The 18,530-nt window shown below is 38.5% G+C and overlaps 1 protein-coding gene across 1 annotated transcript in view; it reads right to left on the bottom strand.

Moving 5' to 3' along the window:
* Nucleotides 1-890: 890 nt before the first annotated feature.
* PPP6C (protein phosphatase 6 catalytic subunit) overlaps nt 891-18,530 on the bottom strand; it is a 29,467-nt gene continuing 11,827 nt past the window's right edge. Inside the window, exons 2-7 of the mRNA XM_082617801.1 lie at nt 13,415-13,510; nt 7,526-7,591; nt 6,357-6,498; nt 2,991-3,070; nt 2,598-2,807; nt 891-1,689 (exon numbers count right to left, since the gene is read on the bottom strand). Of these exons, the coding sequence (XP_082473927.1) occupies nt 1,441-1,689; nt 2,598-2,807; nt 2,991-3,070; nt 6,357-6,498; nt 7,526-7,591; nt 13,415-13,510 (843 nt within the window). The 3' untranslated portion in view covers nt 891-1,440. The remainder of the gene's footprint in view (nt 1,690-2,597; nt 2,808-2,990; nt 3,071-6,356; nt 6,499-7,525; nt 7,592-13,414; nt 13,511-18,530) is intronic.

Raw genomic sequence — 18,530 nt, 5'->3', positions numbered from 1 at the left:
TGAACAGATGCTAAAGTGCTTTATTAATTGGCTGGCTTCACAAAGATTTCCTGGAATGACAAAAATTAATTATAATAGTAAAGGGATACCAACTATTTCATAAAATGGTTAATCCCAGCATCATTTATGACCATAGTCATAAGAGACACTGGAACACTTGTCCTTATTAAGTGGACAGTTGCATATCAAGAACTGATCATCACAACCCTTTGGATATTCAAATTACTTACACAAAGCCGAAACATAGTATCACAGACCTTTACAAAAAAGGACAATTTGGTTTTTTCTACACTTTTAAAAATCTGCTTCAGATTACAGTTCACAAGTACAAGAGTCCTGACTTTTCAACCTTTCCAGTTGCAGTTAAAAAATGAACACTTTCTAAAAGTTAAGGTCAAGTGTTACAGTAAGAATGATTCCTATTGAAAAGTACATATATTTTACTTAATGATACTCATGATAGATTGTAAACTGGATTGATCACATTCTACTCAACTGGTATCAAATGAACACATCAGCATTACAAGTATTAAATGTTTTTCTATTACTAGAGAGGATATAAACCAAAACATTAATATGGCAGTTATTTCTTTAGGCACAGTTTAGTGATTTTTTTAAAATATATAGTATGGAATTTCATTTGAAGTTTTAAACTTAATAACCAAAGGGTCAAGAACTCTGATTAGGAAAAAAGAAAAAAAGAATAACTTTAAGCTAACAATGTACACTGTTTAAAATTTCTAATACTTTAACCTATCTGGGTTTTATTTAAGATTACTTTATTAAAAAATACAAGGAATCTGAAAAAAGATCAATACAATTATCTTAATGTACAAAGTCATAAGCTGTAGCAGTTTTTAAACTAAAATTTAAAAACACAACAAGGAGGGCAGCCCTTTAGACCAATTTATTTTATATCCATTTAAAATATCATCCAACAAAGGAAAATGAAGTTTACAGCTGGGACAGGTATACATAACTCGAGGCATTAGCAGTCCACCGTGCCCACTGAATAACAACTTTGCTGCTGAAATTTCTTAAAACTTACCGAACTAAAACAGAAGGCTGAATAATACAAAAGGAGGAGTATTTCAGTGTAGTCTGTTCTGTCAATTGGCTTTTTTAAAAAAGGAAACATCCTGTTTCCCGTAGACCAGTAAATAAGCAAGAGCTACATGCAACAGTGTGAGTATTAAGACATTTCTCAAGTCTTCTCAAATGAGTCCAAGGCGGGGATGGGATGGGGGAGAAAACTGATAGAAAAACATTGCTATAGACACCATAACAAACAATAAATTTAGATAATTTAAAATTAAAAAAAAAAGGCAAGAGGCAGCATTTCAGCAGCAAAGTGCTCAATAAAAAGTATATTGTAGAGGGTAATACACGAAAGTTGGGGTAAGAGGACAGAAAAATGGGTCAGCAGGATGGGCGAAGGCCTCAAAGGAAATACGGCGTCGTTGTCCTGGGAGGAATAACACGTTCTGAATCTGGAACTGCCCGGAATAACTTTGGTTCTCTTGTATTTACATCTTTGAAGACCATGATCGAAGCAATATTTCCACAACGATAACAGTAATTAGGAGCAGACCATACTGTTACCAGCTTCTCATCAAACATAAATTTATAGCCTTCATGCACTAGTTGGTGTGCTCTGCAGATGAGCTTTAAGTTGTTGATATGAACAAACTGCAATTTAGAAAGGTTTTGTTAAGTATCCAGCACATTAAAAAAAAAATCAACCTACATATATAATAAGCATTTAAATAAAGTATAAATCCTGTAATTACTAAAGCTCTCATGATTATAGAATCCATTCTACAGTTATCCCCACTAATTTCCATAAGTTATAGAGCCACTTTGGCCTGAGTTATAGAAATCATAGTAACATAATTAGTTAGAAGTTTCTGAAAGAAAAGCATTCTGTAAGTGCTATCAGATATGAAACAAAGTTTTTATGGTTTAATAATAAATATATTACTATCAATATCTATCATTTACTGAGGCTTTAGTATGGCTCTTACAAAATTCTGAAAGAGATTTATTATCCTTCTCTTGCAACTTCAGGAACCAGAGGCTCAGACAGGATAAATCTAGCTCTCTGACTTCATTATGCTGGATTACTTCACCCTGTGGTGTGTGTGTGTATATATTTTTAACTGAAAGTAGTTAACCTCAAAAATATTGCTTATTCACAATAATACATATGTCAAATCATTATGTTGTATACATAAAACTAATACAATGTTATATGTCAATTATATCTCAATTAAAAATATATATACAAAGAAATATATATATTAAAAAGTTGCCTATCTTGCCCTTGTTATCTCATTACTTAATTGCAATGTTTGAAAGAAAAGGACCATTTATTTTACACATAGTACCAATAGATGCTAAAGGAGGTGCTTTTATTACATGATCTCATTTAACCATTAAGGAAAGACATACAGGATAAACTAGACAAGAAATCTGATATCCATAGCCACCAAAGTTTGAGTAAACTAGACTAGAAGTTTGGTATCTATAGCCATCATAGTTCTTTATGTAGTCCATTAGCAACCAACAAACCACTTTTCCGAAAATGCTGGCTTTACCTCATTTGTGACCTTTGCACCAAAAAGCCAACCTGCTCCTCGGGGACTGATTGCCCAAGTATCCACATCTTCAGGATCTGACCAAACCAGATCACAAAATGCTCCTTTATGAGGAATTTCCTGATTCCGTTCAATGGTTCGAATTTGATCCAGTGTTTTGATATCAGGAGATAAACCACCATGAACACACAAAATCTGCTCATCTATTAACTAGCAAAAAAGGAAAACAAAGAGTTGAACATATAATAATAAACTCAGTCATATATCTAAATCCATCAGTGAGTGCTAATGATATCAATATAACTGAAATGGCAATTAGATAAAAATATGCCAAGTGTTACTGGCAGGAAAATACTTGAGTTTTTTTTTTTTTAAAGATTTACATAAACTTACAGCTGCTACTGTGAGCATGTCAAAAACTTTGGTACAGTATCTCCAGGCATTAGCGTTTCCGTATTTGGTTTGGCACTCATCTATGAGAGAAACAAAGAGTTCTCATTAATGAAGTTCTGAATCTGCTGATAAAACTAAGGAATACAGGGGAGTTCCCTGGCGGTCCAGTGGTTAGGACTCAGCGCTTTTACTGCCGTGGCCCGGGTTCAATCCCTGGTCAAGGAACTAAGATCCTGCAAGCCATGAGGTGTGGCCAAAAAATAAATAAATAAAATAAGTAAAGAATACATCTAATACTGGGACAACAGAAATTTGCTTAAACTAGGATGGCAAGTTATGATATATAGTTAGCCCTAGTAGGTCCTCCATGTAGAACCAGAAGGAGACTAGTGTCTAACTAGTCTAAGAATGTGGTCCTGCTTTTCATTCCAGAAGTGGCTCTAAGAACCAGCTGAAATTATTAGTCAAAATGCTATAATCAAGAAGAGCTAAATATTAATTTCACATAACCCAAAGCAAAAGCTTTTGTCTTACTATTAATACTGGGGGGAATTTCCTGGCGGTCCGGTGGTTGGGACTCCACGCTTTCACTGCTGAGGGAGCAGGTTCCATCCCTGGTTGGGGAAGTGGGGCCCCGCAGGCCAAATAAATAAATAAATAAACTTAAAAAAAAAAAAAACTGGGCAATTCTATCAAACAGAGTAGTGTATTTAATGTGACTACCTTATTCTAGCAGGATAATCAAACAAATTAGAGGAGCATGGATAATTCCCATTTCAACATTTTTCAGGCCTAGGTTGCCTCTTCTGAGATTTTCTGCAAATTGTGCAACTACATACTTGAGTTCCAGTAAGATGACCCCTGTAGTCATCACTAAGGACAAACTGCCAATCAGTTCTTACATATTCTCAGCTGAACATTCTCTCTGCTGTCTACAACAGTTAATAGGGTACATTATCTCTTCTCTCAGTTAATACCATGGAAGTTCTGCTCTTTGGCTTCTTCCTTAATTTCGAAAAAAAATGGACATATCACTAATTGCCCTAAGTACAGCTGAAAATGATACAGGATATAAGACTGTGGGGTACGGTCAATCCTCATAATTTTCTAACTTATATCTCTACGTGAGGCAGGGTCCTTATTGTAAACGTCTCATGAGACAGCTCTAACATTGAGCTCAGTTTACCAGTAAGAATCTTGTGAATTTTTCACCTTAACACGTAAGCAAAGCACTTGGTTCATAATAACTGCTAACCATATAGTTATCAGTGTGAACTGAAGGCCCAATATAATAGCTATATAGAGACATTTTTACTACTTTAAAATCAATGTTAAGTTCCATGATGACTAAAACTGTCTCCCTCCTGAGGAGCAGATGGGCTTCCTCTTATCAAACAAAACCACAGATGAACACTAGAGCGTAGCTTGGGATGAAACAAAGTCAATACTAGACGTTGTGCTGTTGTCATTTTCTTCGGTCAAGGCATCTGGATTAAAATGTCCTCCTTCCTCTCCCCCCTTTACCTCTTTTGCCCTACACTGATATGTTGGTCAAATTCTGGGGTGTAATTATATATGTAACATTAATCTTACACAGTTGGAGCCAGTTGCTTTTACTGAGCTAACACCACATAATGTATTATCCAAAATACTGATTATTTTGCAAAAGAATCAAACACTTTTTATTCCAAATGATATTTGGCATTTTGTGAATGAAAATCTGAAGTAACTTGTAGAAAGGAGATAAATATTAGCCATCTAACTTTTCAATTCCTATTAATAGTTATATCAACAATAAATTGTCGGGGAGTTCCCTGGTGGCCTAGTAGTTAGGATTTGGGGCTTTCACTACTGTGGCCCGAGTTCAATCCCTGGTCGGGGAACTGAGATCCTACAAGACACGCGGTGCAGCCAAAAATAAATAAATAAATAGATAGATAACAATACGTTGTCAAAATTTCTCAATTTAATAATTGATAATGGCTAACAAAATCAGGAGAGTTCAGCTTATCTTTATAATGACAGAAGATAATTCAAAATATGAAGTCTAAAAACTAAAGGGTTATGAGATTAATATTTTCAAATCTCTCAATATCTGCCTTAATTGTGCTCAAGGAAAATTCTTCTTAATAATCTCAACAGGGCTTCCCTGGTGGCTCAGTGGTTAAGAATCCGTCTGCCAATGCAGGGGACACGGGTTTAAGCCCTGGTCCAGGAGGATCCCACATGCCGCGGAACAACTAAGCCCGGGCGCCACAACTACTGAGCCTGCGCTCTAGAGCCCGCGAGCCACAACTACTGAAGCCCACGTGCCTAGAGCCTGTGCTCCACAACAAGAGAAGCCACTGCAATGAGAAGCCCGCGCACGGCAATGAAGAATAGCCCTCGCTCGCCGCAACTAGAGAAAGCCCGCGCACAGCAACGAAGACCCAATGCAGCCAAAAATAAATAAATAGATAGATAGATAATAATAATAATCTCTACAGTTCTGCTATCTACCTTCTTCAAAGAGCTTCCTAACTTCATTTTGAAAAACTTTCAACCATATAAAAATGTTATAGAAGTAGCTATTTTGCTTTTAATGGATGCATTCTATTTATGACCTGAGGTCCTAGTATTCTCTGGAGAAAGCACACAGATTTACAGTACATCCATACAGTATAATACAGTGCAGCTATAAAATAACATCAGTGAAGTGAAAAGGCTGATCACAATATTAAAAAACAAGTATGATCCCATTTTAGCTTGGGGTGTGTGTACATACATATGTATAAACACACACACACATACATATATATAGAACAGGTTCTCAAACTGAGTGTGCAAAACATTCCCTTTCAGCAGATACTAAGGTCCCACCCCAAAAATGGCGCCTAGCAATCTACATTTTTAACAAGCATCCCAAATGATTCCAGTGAGATAAACTGAGGACTACACTTTGAGGCACTGATCTAGAAAGACATACACCAAAATGTTAAAAATGGTTCTCTCAGACTACTATGTATAAAATAATAAGCTACAAGGATATACTGTACAACACAGGGAATATAGCTAAGATTTTATAATAACTTTAAAAGGAGTATAATCTGTAAAAATATTGAATCACTATGTTGTACATCTGAAACTAATATAATATTGTAAATCAACTATACTTCAATTAAAAAAAAAGAATGGTTCTCTCTACATATCAACAGTCAGATTTTCAACTGACTGAGGGAAGAAAAGGAGTTAAAGGTGAGAAAGTGGAAAAAGATTATCTGTATTTTCTAACTTTATTATGAAAAGCACATGTATGACTTGTGTGGCTTTTTTTCCCAAAGAGGAAGGTAAATCAATATTCAGAATCAGAGAAATAGAAGGTCTTACCATAAAATCCATACACCTGTGTAATCTGTCTACTCTCATGATTTCCTCGCAAAAGTGTAATACGATCAGGCCATTTAGCCTTTAGTGCAAGAAGGTAAGTGAAGGTCTCCAAACTATAGTAACCTCTGTCTACAAAATCACCCTGTAAAGTAAAAATTTACAGTTACAAACAATACAATAGCAACAATATTTTTTAAAAATTATACCAAAGGGCACAAACTCAAGAGACACAGCCCAAAATAACAAAAATGAAGAGTTACACATTGAATTATTTGGAAATTGGGTTTTAACAAAAAATTCAAATGGAAATAAATAAGCTGTTCCTACTAAATGTTTGTGCTAGTCTTATGCTACAGGAGCCTACAGGAACCTGCTGTGCAATTCTCTCAAGGATTTTCCCCGCAAAACCACCATTTTTTCAATTCTCTGTTAGCTACATTAATAAATGTTTCTAAAAGATCATGTGTGAATCAAAAAACTTTAAATGAATTTCAAAAATCTTTTTAACTGTATCAAAAGAGCTGTCAACTTGAAGAAAATAGTTTTTTTATAAAAGCAATTACCATAATTATAACAGTATCCTACATTTAGCTTTGTATTTAACAACTGCATATGAGGATATACTATTTACACTTCCCATTTATGTTTTACTTGGGCCAATATTAGACCAATAGGAAAACAGCTAAAAGATTAGAAAAGTGACCCAGAAGTTTTCAGAAGGAAGGAAAATAACAGAAGGACTCAGAAAAAGTTCAACAGTAACATTATATTACAGAAAGAAAGTAAGCAAATATCTACCTTAACAGCAAATGTGTTTATGTGTATATTAATCAATCCACAGATTAATAACAGGTGAAAATGAATGCTCAAAAAAAATCTGATAAAATAACAGTAAACTGAAGATTTATGCCTTAAACCTGTGGTTCTGGGCTATTTTTTGGCCTAACCATTACTGAGGGCTACAACCCAGTCCGGTGTATACAGCAGTTTACAAAAGCAATTATTCTCAACTAGAGGACACAGCAAAATGTAGAAAAGCATAGAATCACCTTTTCATATATTTAAATAGTGATTGTCACATGGCAACGAAATTATTATATAATTTACATGTAGTAAGTCAGATCCCTTCCATTTAAAATAAGTACTTGATATCACTGGTGTTTACATACCATAAATATGTAGTTTGTGTCAGGAACCTGACCTCCAGTTCTGAATAGTTCACAAAGGTCATAAAACTATAAAAGAAAGGCAATATATGCTGATTACAAATTCCTGTGAAGGAGTAAAATAATACAACTGAGGCCAAACTGTGTAAAGAAGCAGTTAATTAAGAGGACTTCAAATATTTACATTTATACAAAGAAATAAAGTGCAAACTAAACTGCCAAGCACACAGCTCCCAAGCCTTAAAAAAAAAAAAAAAGCACTAAAATGAAGCTCAGATATCACTAAAGTCATTCCTAAGTCATTAATGCTATAGGCAACCCCCTTTCAAATTTCTTTCATGCTTCTCCCCATCTATCACTTGAGAATTTGAAATCATTTATCAGTTACCTGTCAATAAGCTAACCCAATCACCTTGCCCCACCTTCAGCATCTATCTTTTGTTTTGTTTTGTTTTGTTTGTTTGTTTGTTTTGTTTTGTTTGCGGTATGTGGGCCTCTCACTGTTGTGGCCTCTCCTGTTGTGGAGCACAGGCTCTGGATGCGCAGGCCCAGCCGCCATGGCTCACGGGCCCAGCCGCTCCATGGCATGTGGGATCTTCCCGGACTGGGGCATGAACCCGCGTCCCCTGCATCAGCAGGCAGACTCCCAACCACTGCGCCACCAGGGAAGCCCCTTGCATCTATCTTAAAGAGACAAAAGATAAGGAAACAAGTGGATAAGAATTTCTTTCAAAGAATGAATTTACATGACACTTCATAGTGTCGTAAAGAGCAGATCAACCTACCTTCTTACACTCTACTTTGGAAGATGTGTACCCTCAGCTTCTACAGCTGTGGAGAGTCTTCTCAATAATCAGTAGAAAAAGAATAGTATATTTCATCATATTCTACTTGACTGAAAATTTAACTGACAAAAATGTGCGTTTGATAACTTCAGTCAACTCGATTATCCTAATCCTACTTCCTGAAGTCACAGTTTTTCTGACAAAGGATTTTAGATTAAAGGAACTGACTATAATATACCATACCAACTACAACCAATAATTTCCTTCACATCTATCTTTTACACTTGAAAGTAGTATTACTACTTAAATTTCTAACACTTAAAACAGTACAGAAATCTTAGTCATAGTGAACAAAACTGAAATTTAAAGATTAACTACTGAAATAAATTATTACCCTTTGTAACAATGTTTCGTAAGTCTGAAGAGTTGTCACTTGCTTAAAAAAAAAACTTTAGAAAGTTTAAAGTAAAATTTTCCTATCTTCTTAAAATTAGCAAGCAAACAAATGAAACAAATTCAGTCTCAGTCAACTGGTAGACTATTATTTATTCAAAATATATGCTGTCCATTTCTACTAAGTGGAATCCCTTCCTTTGAAGGAATATACTTCTCACTTCCCACCACACAGATATATATATGATGTGTGTATGTATATCATATATCAGATATGTATAAGTAAAATCACACACAATATGAGCAGTGAAAAGTAAGTATATATATCTAAATACACTTTCAGTGTATATATATACACATACATATATGTGTCTGTGTTACTTTGGCCTAGTAACTCCTCTTCTGTGACTATATCCTAAAGGCAAAAAAAAAAAAAAAAAAAAAGCTGTATAACATAAAGAAAATGCATCATAGCATCATTTCTAATAACAGAAGAAACAACCTTTGTGACTAACGTAAGGGAATGTTAATAAAGTATAATCTACCAATTCAAAGACCTGGACCTTAGGCAGTCATAAATCATGATTATAATGGAAACTATGTAGCAAACTGGGAAAATGACTAGGGAAAAGAAGGGAACACAAAATTATACCTCTAATATAACTATACAATTTTGTTATGTAAAAATTGAGTATGTACACACTCAAAGTCAGGAAGGAAACATTAAAAAGTTTTATGAAACAATTGCTTCTATAAAAGTGTGGTGAAAGAGTAAGTGTCCTTAGACTTTACTACTGATGTCTGTAGGAACACATTCTTGAATAAAAGCTTTGTAAGTTTCCATTTAACTTATATATATTTAATGGATGATCAAAAATTCTGCTTTGGGGACCCCCTGTTCCTACTCCATACTGGTAGTTTTTTCCAAAATTCTTTAATATAATAAATATTTACTGAAAACATATGCAGACAATTAACCTTGTCACACATTACTGGAAGCCCATCTCATTATTTCACAAATAATTTCTACCATCTATTGTATGTTTTTCATATCACACACACTCTGTAAATGTTCTCATTTTAAAACAAAACCAATCCTGAGAAGTGGGTTTTATTCCATTATTAGAGGCAAGGAAAGAGTTGGCTAACTCAGCAGTGTTTAAACTTTCTGGTTTCAGGACGCACTCATAGTCTTAAAAATTACAGGTCCCCAAAAAGCTTTTGTTTATATGTTATATGAATCAGTATTAACCATATTAGAAATTTAAAGTGTAACACATACCTTCATACAGGTATGTGTTACAAAAGGGAGGAAAATTTTAATAACCTTTAGAGATAATGGTGCATATTCTTCTTTTAATACATCAAAACTTGACAACTGGTCTCTTCTCAAACTCTGTTAGATAAGTTGGTCTAACACTTTGAGTGGGTAACACACTGGTTATTTGGAAAATGGAAATGACATTTCTTTATACATCATCAAAAAAATATTTGTTAATTTAATCACTCACCTCATCAGAAAAGTCTTTTAAGTATCAGAAGCTAGTAGCCTCATGGTGGTAAACTCAAATTTTCTAAAATTCCAATATTTCACTTGAAAACTCAAATTCTGTCATCAGCAACAAATAACGTCAATTGTTTTCCTTGAAGTGACTGGCTCACTTCGTTCACTTTTGCAAAACAGTTGCCAAATACCTGTAGTTTGTCATTCATTCTCTCAAGTAAAAACAGTGTTCCATTTAAAAAAAGAGGCTATTTCAGCAGGAGATGCAAAGAACTGCACAAGTACTTTTCTTTTGAGCAAACCATTTTTCTTTGATATGCAGCAGATGTGCTTTATGCATACTTCCTCTTTCATCACAGGGACTACTCAAAAGATGTATCTACTAAGGGGTCAAGAGTGCCAATTAATATTACTGCTTCATCCAGGACATTCTTAAGTGATACTGGCATTTTATTTTACTGTACATGCATGCATGCTGGTGAAGAATACAATGACAACCAGCATAGGCTGATGACACTCCCTTGATTCATGCTGAGGCACCAACAGTTTTACCCTCAGTTGATTTTGTGCCATCTTATAGATGATGAAGGGTCCACAGGCCATATTTAAAGAACTGAAGAGCTAGCTGAAATGGCTTCTTAAACAGCTGTTATGTACCCAAGCAGGACTTAACTTAAACCAAGCTCTGTCTGACAATGAAGTCTGCAATCTCCTCACTAGATTATGCTGTTTCAATGCTTCTCAGCAACTGTATGCTTGTCAACATTTCTTATGAGTTTATTTATACTCATAAACCAATCCTGCAATTCCAAAACTAGCCCAAGGGGAAGACAACTGTACAAGTTCCAAAAGATACACCTTACATTTGACTAGTCTGCAGACATTTAGAAGCTCCTCAAGTCCCATGCTTTTGATGAGCAATTGTTTTAAAGGGTCAAGTACAAGAGAAACACGGCTCAATTTGGTAGTAGTCTTAAAATAACATGGGCTGGGAGTTCCCTGGGGGCCTAGTGGTTAGGATTCCAGGCTTTCACTGATGTGGCCCAGGTTCAATCCCTGGTCAGGGAAGTGAGATCCCACAAGCCGTGCAGCCAAAAAATAAATAAATAAATAATATGGGCCATTGGGCACCCAAATGAGTTTCAAATCTCAGCTCTGTCCCTTAGTAGCTGTGCGAATTGGGGTTAATTCCTCAATCTTTCAACTCAGTTTCCTTCTCTACAAAATCCTACCTCATAGGAACCTTAAAAAAAATTGACATGCAATATGTGAAAAAGTACATTATTAATGTCAAAACACAAGATAAATGAAAGCAAGAATTGTACATTTGACTGAAGGTATATATAATCTATCAGTAGAAGTGCAAATTTATTATCTGAATTAATTTTAGCAGTTGGAAGTTGTGTCTAACTTCCTGACCTCTGATTATGACTATAATTCATATTATTGAAAAGTCTTGGGGAATTCCCTGGCAGTTCAGTAGTTAGGACTCTGCACTTTCTTTTTTTTTTTTTTTTGCGGTACATGGGTCTCTCACTGTTGTGGCCTCTCCCGCTGCGGAGCACAGGTTCCGGATGCGCAGGCTCAGCGGCCATGGCCCACGGGCCCAGCCGCTCCACGGCATGTGGGATCTTCCCGGACTGGGGCACGAACCCATGTCTCCTGCATCGGCAGGCGGACTCTCAACCACTGCGCCACCAGGGAAGCCCAGGACTCTGCACTTTCACTGCCAAGGGCACAGGTTCGATCCCTGGTCGGGAACTAAGATCCCACAAGCCTCGTGCTGCGGCCAATAAACACAGGTAACCCCTCAATTTTAATATTATAATCAAGGGAAAGCATTACTTGGTTTATTCCAGCTTTTAGAAATATGTTAAGGCACTGCTTATATTAATATCCTTTATGTTAGCAAAATACAAATATTTATTATACTTTTGGAGAGAAGTTACATGGAAATTAAGAAGAACTCCTAAGGTCTACTTTAGAGAACTAGAATTTTAACAGATTAAATATGACATAGTGGGGGCCTCTATTTAGAAGCTGATAACATGCAGATGTCATTTATTATAACCTCACACATCCAGAGAACAGACTGAAAAACCAAAAAGAAAAGAGCTAAGTAGTCAAAATGGAACTTTATGGGACTTCCCTGCTGGTCCAGTGACTGAGAGTCCGCCTTCCAGTGCAGGGGACGCGAGTTCGATCCCTGGTCAGGGAACTAAGATACCACATGCCACAGGGCAACTAAGCCTGGATGCCGCAACTACTGAGCCTGCGCACTCTAAGAGCCCTAGTGCCGCAACTAGAGAGAAGCCGGCAACGAAGGGCCTGCGCGCCGCAACGGAGACCCAGGGCAGCCAAATTAAAAGAAAAAAAAAATAGAACTTTACTCATGGAGCAGCCCTCAATCACCACCAAGCTACACACATTTCTGCTCCTTTAGGCAGTCATAGTTAAGGTCCTGTAGGAATTCATAAATACTATGTTGTTCACAAATATTATGTCTTATAGCCCCAATTCCACTGCATGCACAGAGCAGTCTATGAGTGTTCTGTTCAGCTTTCATTTCCCAGTAAAAAAGAAAAAACTACAAATACAGTTTTCTAACTAGGCTAAACACTGACAGTAAGAGTCTAAAGATGAGGTGTACCCCTCCTGTCAATGCTCTGAAACTCTTAAAAACAAACACATAAAACCCCAGCAGATGAAAAAATGAACTGTCTTTCTCATCCCATTCTAGCACTGACTTGCTGTAAAATCATGCACCAATAATTTTATCTTTCTGAACTGCTGCTATTCTCATTCCCACTAAAGAAATGATAAATTTTCAATAAAATATGACACTAAGTGAACAGAACAGAAATGAACAGAATGAATAGAAAATTAGTGCCTAACACCAAAGCATCTGCTATCAATCATAATAACTATGAGCAGCGCACATTTGTATCTTATTATCTCCCCCTGTCCACAGAGCAATAATGCTTCACTTTTCACTTTCTAAGTATGATTTCAACAAAGTCCATGAGTAATTTGACCACTGCTTTTATTCACTTTAACAGTAACCAGGAATCATTAATGTCACACAGACTGAGGCACCCTAGCCAACCACCAGCTTTTTTTTTTTTTTTAATATTTTGCAGCACAACTGGAAACAGACATGGACTATGGACAGACAGTACAAAAGCTAAAAATCTCCTCATGAAATTTTACCTGTCCATGTATGTCTCCACACACTGTTACTGGTGTTGATACTGGCTGGACATTTGACTCTTCCAAGAGGAGGTCACAAACATAGTCACATAGCCGCTGTAAGAAGAGAAAATAAAATGCAACCTTTTATTACAATATTAAAACTGAAGACCAAATGCAAAAAAGACAAGAACTAATCCATGTATTGTTTCACAGGAAAGGAAACTATGATGATTCTGGGATTCGATTTCTGTCAGCTTTTACCTTCCTCTCACAATGCCTATTCCAAGATGCAAACTCCCAGGCTATACAGGTAATAGGTTCTAGAAGACAGAGAGCTCTGCAAGGAACTGTAAAATGATGTTTTTCAACAAAAAAAAAGTAAAAGTCAATAATTTTAACAGGAAAAGGTTTTAATCTGCTTTTTTTTTTTTTTTTTTTTTTTTTTGCGGTATGCGGGCCTCTCACTGTTGTGGCCTCTCCCGTTGCAGAGCACAGGCTCCGGACGTGCAGGCTCAGCGGCCATGGCTCACGGGTCCAGCCGCTCCGCGGCATGTGGGATCCTTCCGGACTGGGGCGCGAACCCATGTCCCCTGCATCGGCAGGTGGATGCTCAACCACTGCGCCGCCAGGGAAGCCCTTATCTGCTAATTTTTAAAGTACATTGCAAACCACGCACTTACCAAATATGACCCAGCAACTGCACTCTTGGCAAAGAAAATTTATAATCACATAAAAACCTGTACACAAAGGTCCATAGAAGCTTAATTCATAAGAGCCAAAAACTAGAAATAAATCAGTTGCCCTTCAACAGTGAATAAAGTATGGTACATTCACACCATGGAATACTATTCAGCAATAAAAAACAAACTATTGACACATGACAATCTGTATAAATTTCAAGGGATTTATGCTGAGTGGGGAGAAAAAAAAACCCTATCCCAAAAGGTTATATACTGTATGATTCCATTTATATAACATTATTGAAATAAAAAATTTATAGAAATGGAGACCAGATTAGTGATTGCCAAAGGTCTAGGAGGTAGGGGCAGCAGGAGGGAAATGTGTATGGTTATAAAAAGGACAACATGTGGACTCCTTGGGGGTGATGGAACTGTCTGTATCATGAATGTGGTATTAGATACATGAGACTACAGATATAACAATACTGCATAGAACTAAATATACACACAAATGAGTACAAGTAAAACTGGAGAATTATGAACAAGATCGTGGAGTGTATCAATGTCAATAACCTGGTTGTGGTATTTGTTCCACAAGACGTTACTACTAGAGAAAACTGGGTAAACGGTACATGGGATCACTTGGTATTATTTCTTACAGTTGCATATAAATCTATAATTATCTCAAAATAGAAACGTTAACAAAATTAATCGCAAAATGTAAATCTAAAATTTAAGAGTCACTCTACCTTTTAAAAAGAACTCTAGGGGAACTTCCCTGGTGGCGCAGTGGTTAAGAATCTGCCTGCCAATGCAGCAGATACGGGTTCGAGCCCTGGTCCGGGAAGATCCCACATGCCGTGGAGCAACTAAGCCTGTGCGCCACAACTACTGAGCCTGTACTCTAGAGCCCACGTGCCACAACTGCTGAAGCCCACGCGCCTAGAGCCTGTGTTCCTCAACGAGAAGCCACTGCAATGAGAAGCCCATGCACTGCAACAAAGAGTAGCCCTTGCTCGCCACAAGTAGAGAAAGCCCTCACGCAGCAACGGAGACTGAATGTGGCCAAAAATAAATATAAATAAAGAATCTGGGGCTTCCCTGGTGGCGCAGTGGTTGAGAGTCCGCCTGCCGATGCAGGGGACACGGGTTCGTGCCCCGGTCCGGGAGGATCCCACATGCCGCGGAGCGGCTGGGCCCATGAGCCACGGCCGCTGAGCCTGCGCGTCCGGAGCCTGTGCTCCACAACGGGAGAGGCCACAACAGTGAGAGGCCCGCGTACCGCAAAAAAAAAAAAGAATCTGCCTGCCAATGCAGGGGACACGGGTTCGAACCCTGGTCCGGGAAGATCCCACATGCCACAGAGCAACTAAGCCCGTGCACCACAACTACTGAGCCTGCGCTCTAGAGCCCACGAGGCACAACTACTGAGCCCGCGTGCCACAACTACTGAAGCCTGCGCGCCTAGAGCCCATGCTCCACAACAAGAGAAGCCACTGCCATGAGAAGCCCGCGTGCCACAACGAAGAGTAGCCCCTGCTCGCCGCAACTAGAGAAAGCCTGCATGCAGCAACGGAGACCCAACACAGCCAAAAATTAATTAATTAATTAATTTAAAAAAAAAAGAACTCTAGGGACTTCCCTGGTGGTCCAGTGGGTAAGACTCCATGCTCCCAATGCAGGAGGTTCCGGGTGTGACCCCTGGTCATGGAACTAGATCCCACGTGCATGCCACAACCAAGAGTTTGCATGCCGCAACTAAGAGTTCACATGGCACAACTAAGAAGTCCGCATGCCGCAACGAAGATCCAGCGTGCTGCAACTGAGACCTGGCACAGCCAAAATAAATATTAAAAAAAAAAAAAAAAAAGAACTTGGGGGGAATATTCCTTCCATCTGAGACCAGTTAATACTACAGTCAGAGGCCCTACTAGATTTTATGAAGATCTGCCAAGAAAGGACAAATTAAACTACACAAGCATAATGAAATGATTTTAAACATCAATTAAGGAATCTAAATGCTACAATTTACTTAAATATATGAGAGACACTTTAACAGTTATAGCTACAACACAGAGGCAAGCATAGGAGAGAACTCACAATGGGAGGGGGGAGGAAGAGCAAGAAAAAGTCCACCCCCCAAAAAATGAGGGTAAATCAAGGTGTTTAAAACATTTTCAAAATAAAAAGGTTTGCTCTTATTCGTAGGATAAGTTCTTCATCTTCAAAGAGCACCTCAAAGGCAAGATCATCCTTCTGGCCTGGAGTCCTTCTGGCCCTGAGTAGCGAGCTCCTTCTGTGCTGAATTTCCTACAACCCTCAGATGCTTCAATAAACAATCCTTGGTCCAGATATATAATCCATCCATTATTTGTAAAAGGAACAGATACTGGTGAGTGAAACAATGTTTCTGAACTCAGAGCCTTAAGTTTATCATGAACGATGGTCTCTAAGGTTCCTTCAGTTCCACTTTGCATTTGTTTAAAAAAAACAAAAACAAAAAACCTCAGCTTTTTCCTTCCTATGTCGGGAAAAACTCAGTTCTTCCCTACTTTGTGCTTCTTTCCTATGTGTCTCCCTTACTAGTCACACAGAACACTCACAGTTTTGACACTCCTGGTCACCAAATGTATGGAGGTTTTTTCTCCCTACAATATGCAATTCTCTGCAACACCAGCGGGGTATCCTACAATTTAACTCAATTCTGACATTATCTACCAGAGATAGTGTCAGATTCCACAGGTTAAGGGCTCAGTCCCACAACACTGCCCCCTCCCAACTCCCCTGCCAATATACACACACACTTCAGACACCAGTTGGAAGCCCAGGTTATCACCTGCGCTTCTAACCAACCAGCTATAGATCAGAGGTTCCAAAGACCTCCCCCTTAGGTTTGAATAATTTGCTAGAGCAGCTCACTGAACTCAGGGAAACACTTGCATTTACCAGTTTACTAAAGGATGTGATAAAGGATACAGATGACATCCAGATTTAAGAGATGTGTCGGGCAAGGTATGGGGAAAGGATGGAAACCACTGATCTTTTTACTATCACCATAGTTTTGCCTTTTCTAGAATGTCATATAGTTGGAATCATACGTATGTTGTCTTTTCAGGTTGGCTTCTTTCACGTAGTAATACGCACTTAAGCTTCCTTCATGTCTCTCCATGGCTTGATAGCTCATTTCTTTTTAGCGCTGAATAATATTCCATTATCTCAATGTACCAGTTTATTTAACCATTTGTCTACTGAAGGACATCTTGGTTGCTTTCAAATTTTGGCAATTATGAATAATGCTGCCATGATCATGTGTATAGGTTTTACAGTGGATGTTAAGTTTTCAACTCATTTGGATAAACACCAAGGAGCATGACTGCTACATCATATGGTAAGGGTATTTAGTTTGGTAAGAAACTGCTAAATGACTTTCCAAAGTGACTGTACTAGTCTGCATCCTCATCAACAATGAGTGGGAGTTTCCGCTGCTCTACAGTTGTGCCAGTGTTTGGTGCTGTCAGTGTTTTGGATTCTGGCCATTCTAATAGGTGTGTAGTGGTACTGCCTTGTTGTTGTTGTTTTGTTTTGTTTTTGGCCGTACCACGCGGACTGTGGGATCTCAGTTCCCTGACCAGGGATTGAACCTGGGCCCTCGGCAGTGAAAGCAAGCAAGAGTCCTAACCACTGGACCGCTGGGGAATTCCCACCTTGTTTTAACTTGCATCTCCCTAATGACATATGATATGGAGCACCTTTTCATAGGCTTATTTGTCATCTACGTATCTTCTTTGCTGAGGTATCTGTTCAAGTCTTCGGCCCTTTTTTTTTTTTTGGCTGCATTGGGTCTTCGTTGCTGCGCATGGGTTTTCTCTAGTTGCGGTGAGTAGGGGCTACTCTTCGTTGCAGTGCGCAGCTTCTCATTGTGGTGGCTTCTCTTGTTGCAGAGCATGGGCTCTAGGCATGCAGGCTTCAGTAGCTGCAGCACATGGACTCAGTAGTTGTGGCATGCGGGCTCTAGAGTGCAGGCTCAGTAGTTGTGGCACACGGGCTTAGCTGCTCTGCGGCATGTGGGATCTTCCTGGACCAGGGCTCGAACCTGTGTCTCCTACATTGGCAGGCGGATTCTTAACCACTGAGCCACCAGGGAAGCCCCTTTGGCCCCCCCCTTTTTTTTTTTTTGCATTACGCGGGCCTCTCACTGCTGTGGCCTCTCCCATTGCGGAGCACAGGCTCCGAACACGCAGGCCCAGCGGCCATGGCTCACAGGCCTAGCCGCTCCGCGGCATGTGGGGTCTTCCCGGACCGGGGCACGAACCCGTGTCCCCTGCATCGGCAGGTGGATTCTCAACCACTGCGCCACCAGGGAAGCCCTTGGCCCATTTTTAATAGGGTTGTTTGTTTTCCTACTGCTGAGTTTTAAGAGTGTTTTGTTTATTCTGGATAAAAGTCCCTTATCA

This window comes from Mesoplodon mirus (genome assembly GCF_964341445.2).
Source record: "Mesoplodon mirus genome assembly, chromosome: 1".
NCBI classification, from domain to species: Eukaryota; Metazoa; Chordata; class Mammalia; order Artiodactyla; family Ziphiidae; genus Mesoplodon; species Mesoplodon mirus.
This window is presented reverse-complemented; position numbering and strand designations above follow the sequence as displayed.